Source organism: Bufo gargarizans, unplaced genomic scaffold (genome assembly GCF_014858855.1).
Source record: "Bufo gargarizans isolate SCDJY-AF-19 unplaced genomic scaffold, ASM1485885v1 original_scaffold_1034_pilon, whole genome shotgun sequence".
NCBI lineage: Eukaryota > Metazoa > Chordata > Amphibia > Anura > Bufonidae > Bufo > Bufo gargarizans.
Genome location: NW_025334208.1, coordinates 10,491 through 18,437, shown reverse-complemented (window position 1 = coordinate 18,437; position 7,947 = coordinate 10,491). Strand labels below are relative to the sequence as shown.

General features: G+C 48.4%; 1 protein-coding gene across 1 annotated transcript; it reads left to right on the top strand.

The window, feature by feature from the left end:
- Positions 1–669: 669 nt before the first annotated feature.
- LOC122922902 (nipped-B-like protein B) lies at positions 670–7,716 on the top strand (the record flags this gene model as incomplete). Its single annotated transcript, XM_044273673.1, has 3 exons — positions 670–1,203; positions 1,295–2,507; positions 7,679–7,716. Coding segments are annotated over 3 exons (1,785 nt in total), but the record flags the coding sequence as incomplete, so codon positions are not given.
- Between the last annotated feature and the right edge of the window lie 231 nt (positions 7,717–7,947).

Below are 7,947 nucleotides of genomic sequence, written 5' to 3'. Positions count from 1 at the left end.
ACATACACAGACAGTGCAAGATAACAGCGTGGAAAATAAAAGGGAGAAAACAGAACTTAATACGCGGCGGTTACGTCCGGATGCTAGTGATCCCCAAAGAACTGACAGTTTGCTTCTCTCCCTGCATGTTGGTAAAAATGTTCAGAGGACGGGGAGGATGGAAATGACCTTTTATGAGTATTTTTACGACCACTTGCTGGAAACCATGTCTGCCTCAAAATATTTGTATGGAAATATCTAGTCGGGCATGCATCCTAACAACTTGATATTCCCTCCATCCCAATGTCCTACACACGTGTGTACATGGCAGGATGGCTGGAGTTATCCAATTGCTCCGTTACTGAACTGAAATCTATTTGGTTTTGATACCATGGAAGCAGATACATGGCCCACGTATTTCTTTGATGTATATTGCAAGATAGGGGTTTAATGTGTGACCTCTACTAGAGAGGATGCTAGCCTTCTCCTGACCCCTCTAACGGTTTTGGTCTGTGAAAGATTTGTGTATGACCCATGATAGGGGTCGCTGTGAAGTGGTTCCATCTTACTGATTTTATGGCTACAATCTTCTGACCTGGATGAGGTTATGACCCAATACCAGAATGTGAAGGGAGGGGTTGCCTACTCCTAACAATTTTGATATCTGGATCCCTTTATCACCACACCCAGCATAAGGACCGAAGGAGAGATCAGCAGAGGGTTCAGCATAAGAACCAGTGCAGAGATCAGCAGAAGGCCCAGTATAAGAACCAGTGCAGAGATCAGCAGAGGGTTCAGCATAAGAACCAGTGCAGAGATCAGCAGAGGGTTCAGCATAAGAACCAGTGCAGAGATCAGCAGAGGGTTCAGCATAAGAACCAGTGCAGAGATCAGCAGAGGGTTCAGCATAAGAACCAGTGCAGAGATCAGCAGAAGGCCCAGTATAAGAACCAGTGCAGAGATCAGCAGAAGGCCCAGTATAAGAACCAGTGCAGAGATCAGCAGAGGGTTCAGCATAAGAACCAGTGCAGAGATCAGCAGAGGGTTCAGCATAAGAACCAGTGCAGAGATCAGCAGAGGGTTCAGCATAAGAACCAGTGCAGAGATCAGCAGAGGGTTCAGCATAAGAACCAGTGCAGAGATCAGCAGAGGGTTCAGCATAAGAACCAGTGCAGAGATCAGCAGAAGGCCCAGTATAAGAACCAGTGCAGAGATCAGCAGAGGGTTCAGCATAAGAACCAGTGCAGAGATCAGCAGAAGGCCCAGTATAAGAACCAGTGCAGAGATCAGTAAAAAGGCCCAGTATAAGAACCAGTGCAGAGATCAGCAGAGGGTTCAGCATAAGAACCAGTGCAGAGATCAGCAGAAGGCCCAGTATAAGAACCAGTGCAGAGATCAGCAGAGGGTTCAGCATAAGAACCAGTGCAGAGATCAGCAGAAGGCCCAGTATAAGAACCAGTGCAGAGATCAGCAGAGGGTTCAGCATAAGAACCAGTGCAGAGATCAGCAGAGGGTTCAGCATAAGAACCAGTGCAGAGATCAGCAGAAGGCCCAGTATAAGAACCAGTGCAGAGATCAGCAGAGGGTTCAGCATAAGAACCAGTGCAGAGATCAGCAGAGGGTTCAGCATAAGAACCAGTGCAGAGATCAGCAGAAGGCCCAGTATAAGAACCAGTGCAGAGATCAGCAGAGGGTTCAGCATAAGAACCAGTGCAGAGATCAGCAGAGGGTTCAGCATAAGAACCAGTGCAGAGATCAGCAGAAGGCCCAGTATAAGAACCAGTGCAGAGATCAGCAGAAGGCCCAGTATAAGAACCAGTGCAGAGATCAGCAGAAGGCCCAGTATAAGAACCAGTGCAGAGATCAGCAGAAGGCCCAGTATAAGAACCAGTGCAGAGATCAGCAGAGGGTTCAGCATAAGAACCAGTGCAGAGATCAGCAGAGGGTTCAGCATAAGAACCAGTGCAGAGATCAGCAGAGGGTTCAGCATAAGAACCAGTGCAGAGATCAGCAGAGGGTTCAGCATAAGAACCAGTGCAGAGATCAGCAGAAGGCCCAGTATAAGAACCAGTGCAGAGATCAGCAGAAGGCCCAGTATAAGAACCAGTGCAGAGATCAGCAGAGGGTTCAGTATAAGAACCAGTGCAGAGATCAGCAGAGGGTTCAGCATAAGAACCAGTGCAGAGATCAGCAGAGGGTTCAGCATAAGAACCAGTGCAGAGATCAGCAGAGGGTTCAGCATAAGAACCAGTGCAGAGATCAGCAGAAGGCCCAGTATAAGAACCAGTGCAGAGATCAGCAGAAGGCCCAGTATAAGAACCAGTGCAGAGATCAGCAGAGGGTTCAGTATAAGAACCAGTGCAGAGATCAGCAGAGGGTTCAGCATAAGAACCAGTGCAGAGATCAGCAGAGGGTTCAGCATAAGAACCAGTGCAGAGATCAGCAGAAGGCCCAGTATAAGAACCAGTGCAGAGATCAGCAGAAGGCCCAGTATAAGAACCAATGCAGAGATCAGCAGACATGTGATGGTATGTATGACTGTGGCTCTGTATACAGGATATTGGGACTGTACGAGGCTTGGTCTGTCTATTATAATTCCTGTCTCCATCATACATATCACTCTGGATCTTCTCCAGCATGGTCTTATATACAGGTGACCAGAACAGTCCATTATAATTCCTGTACCCATCATACATATCACTCTGGACCAGAATTGTCTATTATATTCCAGGTGACATACTCTGGATCTGCTCAAGCTTGGTCTTATACAGAGGTGACTCTCTTATAATCGCTGCTCAGTAATCTGTGGTTATTCTATTATAATCCCTAGTGGTTGCCAGACATACATGATGTATCATCTGTTATACACACACAGCTTCTTGAGGGCAGATTTTGGAAGTCAATTCTGTAGCTCCATGCCCTCTTTTCGGTATACAGAATAGTCTTTATGTGGAGAACTACCTGTCCTGCCATGACCTCTCCAGACATCTAGAGCTCGGCAGCTCCTTCACCCATCATAAATGTCCACTAGGGTTACTAAAAATACCATAAACAGCACCTTAACGTGGATAGTGACTTTCACAACCCTCCAGCTTGCTAAATAGGACGTGCGAGATCTCAGACGACACCTACAATGCCTTACAATAACAGCCCTCATATACTCACTCCTTCGGCACTCCTCCGTTACTCCTGCTTCTTTACAAACAAGATAGGACACATGGCCGCTGCAGCCAATCACGACTGAAAGCCATTGTGACTCCTCTTACTCTAAATCCTTATGGATATGCAGGAAAAGGCCACAATCACCAACTTTACTCAAACCTGCCCATCTGCCTCATGGCTGTCACCATATTCACAATGTGGAGGCACACGTAGGCTCCATTCCCACCACTGAACCGCTGCAGATATTGGCCTCCAGATCAAAATCACTTCTAGTTGAAACAAGGTTCTAATTTGCTGGTGCCTACCACCTCGTGGATGACTCAAGCAGTTCCTAGATATTCCCCTTTTTGTTCCGGAGACAATCTCCGGGTGATACACTCCACAGCTGGTGGACCTGCCCCAGATTGATTCACCTCCCACTACTGTAGAGTGATCAAGTGAAGGTCCCCTCTGAGGTACTGTTGACACATCCTCAATGCTTCCAAGCTCTTATCTCTTTTGCCTTCTTGTGCTGCTAGGACTGGACTTCTGAGGTTAAATGGCACCTTTCATGGTAAATGATGAGCAGAAAATTCTCTATTCTTCAGGATAGATTTAGGCAGTCTCTGGATTGCATAGTATTGGCAACCAGTGCAATAACTGGCACAGGAGGCATCAGAGCAGTGACCGGCACAGGAGGCATGGAAAGCAGTGACCGGCGCAGAACAGAGGCATGGAAAGCAGTGACCGACACAGAACAGAGGCATGCAAGCAATGACTGGCACAGGAGGCATCAGTAGTGACTGACACAGGGCAGAGGCATCAGAGCAGTGACCGGCACAGAACAGAGGCATGGAAAGCAGTGATCGACACAGAACAGAGGCATGGAAAGCAGTGACCGGCACAAAACAGAGGCATGGAAAGCAGTGACCGGCACAGAACAGAGGCATGGAAAGCAGTGACCGGCACAGAACAGAGGCATGGAAAGCAGTGACCGGCACAAAACAGAGGCATGGAAAGCAGTGACCGGCACAGAACAGAGGCATGGAAAGCAGTGACCGGCACAAAACAGAGGCATGGAAAGCAGTGACCGACACAGAACAGAGGCATGGAAAGCAGTGACCGGCACAAAACAGAGGCATGGAAAGCAGTGACCGGCACAGAACAGAGGCATGGAAAGCAGTGATCGACACAGAACAGAGGCATGGAAAGCAGTGACCGGCACAGAACAGAGGCATGGAAAGCAGTGACCGGCACAAAACAGAGGCATGGAAAGCAGTGACCGGCACAGAACAGAGGCATGGAAAGCAGTGACCGGCACAAAACAGAGGCATGGAAAGCAGTGACCGGCACAGAACAGAGGCATGGAAAGCAGTGACCGGCACAAAACAGAGGCATGGAAAGCAGTGACCGACACAGAACAGAGGCATGGAAAGCAGTGACCGGCACAAAACAGAGGCATGGAAAGCAGTGACCGACACAGAACAGAGGCATGGAAAGCAGTGACCGGCACAAAACAGAGGCATGGAAAGCAGTGACCGACACAGAACAGAGGCATGGAAAGCAGTGACCGGCACAAAACAGAGGCATGGAAAGCAGTGACCGGCACAAAACAGAGGCATGGAAAGAAGTGACCGGCACAGGGCATGGCCTCAGAGTAGTGACTAGACACATCGGAGTAGTGACTGGCACAGAACTGAGGCATGGAAAGAAGTGACCGGCACAGGGCAGGGCCTCAGAGTAGTGACTAGACACATCGGAGTAGTGACTGGCACAGAACTGAGGCATGCGAGCAGTGACTGGCACAGCGTGGAGGCATCAGAGTAGCAGTTACATAGATGGGCCTGGCTGCTGCATTAACGATAGACTGGTGAAGGGAAGGCCAATAAATTATGAGTTACAGTAATCGAGGCAGGAATGGGTCAGGACAACAAATGAGAGTTTTTGTTGCTTCCATAGTGAGAAAGGGGCAGATTCTATAGATAATTTTTGGGGTACAGGCGACATGAGCGGGCAAGAAACGGAAGCTTCCGGCGGCCACGGCACACGTGAGTATAATGGCGCTCACTAACATACCATGGCAGCCAGGACTTCAGTAGCGTCCTGGCTGCCATGGTAACCGATCGGAGCCCCAGCATTACACTGCTGGGACTCCGATTGGAACTGCCCACTGCCACCAATGATGGGGGGGGGGAGGAGGGGGACCCTGTGGCCACTGCCACCAATGATTAATACTGGGGAGGGAGGGGGGGGGGGGTTTGAGTTACCAGAGGGGGCTGATAAGAGGGAGAGGCTGATCAGAGGCTAGGGGGCACATGAGAGGCTGGGGGGAGGACCAGGGTCTGACCAGAGGCTGGGGGGCACATGAGCGGCTGGCTGCCATGGTCAGCTCCCTGCTGTTGTGTGCACAAAGCACAGGGCAGCAGGGAGAGTGTAAAGTCCTATTCACCCTGATAGAGCTCTATTAGGGTGAATATGACAAATGTTCTAGCCCTTAAGGAGGCTAATAGTTATTAAATAAAAAGTAAACCCCCTCCCCCCCAAAAAAAATATAGAAAAACAATATATTGCGATATATATCGCACATGCTTAAAATTATATTGCAATATAGATTTTAGGCCATATCGCCCACCCCTAGTTCAGACCTTATTTTATACTGAAAATTCACAGGATGTGACAGGTCTCCTTAAAAGAAGTGTTTAAAGGTGTCATTCAAACCGTATACTGAACCCCCTTCTCCTCTAATGCCCGGGCCCTTCGTACACATTATACTTACCTGCTCCCCGTCACCCGCATCGCTCTGCATCTCTCAGTCATGTGGATTTACTAAATCCAGTGATGGGGAGCAGCGGATAGCAGCCTGCGACGGGGAGATGCAGCAGCAGCCGTGCAGTGATCCGGATGCCGGGGAGCAGGTAAGTAATGTATACGAGGGGCCCGGGCATTTGGGGGGTCAGTATACGGGTTGGATAACCCCTTTAAGGCCTAAAAGCAGGGGCTGCTGGGAATGCACTTGATTGTAGGAGTGACGCACCCCTGAGAACTGGTGCAGAATGAGAATAATCCTGGGACTGAAGGCTACGATTAGACATGTTCTTCTTGGTCTTTTGGCAACGTACAGAACAAGGGTAAGATGGATGCTTTGTGGCAGGGGTGCACAACCTGCGGCCCTCGATACCATGGTGTGCGGCCCCCAACCCTCTGGTACCAGAAATGTATGTCTAGGTCTTGTGGCTGCTCACCTGTATTCTTCCATCAGATGGGAATCCTGGAAGAAGTGTAACTAGACATTTCTGATATATACTGTATGTTCAATATGCTGTAAACCTAGTATTTCAGTTGGTAACACCACTTTAAGTTTTATTTTCAGCCCTTGCAAATGGTTCAGGCTGACCAGGTGGCCCCCAACCAGAAAAGGTTGTGCACCCCCGCTTTGTGGGTAATGTCTTACTGATGATCTGAAGGATTAGACTCCCATGTGCTAGATTTAGAGAACCACTGATAAGCCAGGTATGCTCCTGTGTAGGAATGTTGAGGGAATGCGTCATCTCCAGAGAAACTGACTTATTTCCATGTGTTCATTGCTTACTGCCAAGATTCCCTGACCTAAATTCCATGTGGAAACAGGCAAAATCCCAATATCATTAGAACGTTCTCCATAGATTCCTCACAGTCCCGCTGTGGAGGATGACATTTAACTCTGAAATGCTTTCCTAGCTTCTTGTATACAAATGGATGTTTTGTGTTACGTCTGATGCTAATGCTCGAGGCATTAGGGAGAATAACCCCGGACCCCAGGCATGAGCTTCAGACATGTAAGGGTTAGAGCCTTCATCCTTTGTGTCACTCCCTCTTCATCTCTGTGCCGATGACCCGCTGCCACAGTTTGATGCTAATTCGATGATAAAACCTTTCCTTCCAGGGTCATCCTCCATAAGACTTAGGATTCTTTTCCCGCTGATTTAAGAATCTTGATTTTAACAAGTTGTTCCTCTCAAAATTCCTGCCAGGTCAAATTCCGTGGCTGTTGCCTTTCTGATTGAGTGGGTTTGGCTTTTCTCCTCCCTGTTCTAATGGGGGAAGCTACATAATGCATGTTCAGTCATACATTGTCACTGCAGCTGCAAGTCAACCATTTAAATGAATGGCCTCTCATATAATCAGTGCGGAAGATTACAGGCTCTCCATTCTGGAACACAGTGAGGTCCTAGAAGAGGGTGTAAGGACATGAGTTGTCTTCTTAAGACAATCTCCTGATATCTGCCATCAGACATGACGAGCACACTGGCCATACTTGAGGATGTTTTTCTTCCTCTGGATCCAGAGGTCATGAGAATATCTGAGTTTCATTGACATATACATATGTGTAAAGACCACACATCCAAAATGTCAGCATGATAATGGATGTCCAAACACTGATGGCTTATCATGTGTAGACACGTGAGGGCTATGAGCGTGACTAGGTTTGAGGCCAGTTGTAAACATATGCACTTTGAGAGCCCTCAGACTCTGACTGGTGTTCCATCTCCACATAAACCTGTCTTCATGTATTCTTCAGCAAATAACCCTGCCTATGATTCTAGCACAGGTCCTTAGATCAGCATGCACCTTCCATAGTGTGACTGCTCTTACAGTAAACCAGGGTCACCAGTCCTACAGTAGAGTGACTGCTTGGACAGAGGACCTCCATGATGTGGACAGACCACTGTGAGCACCTTCCATAGTGTGACTGCTCTTACAGTAAACCAGGGTCATCAGTCCTACAGTAGAGTGACTGCTTGGACAGATGACCTCCATAATGTAGACAGACCACTGTGAGCACCTTCC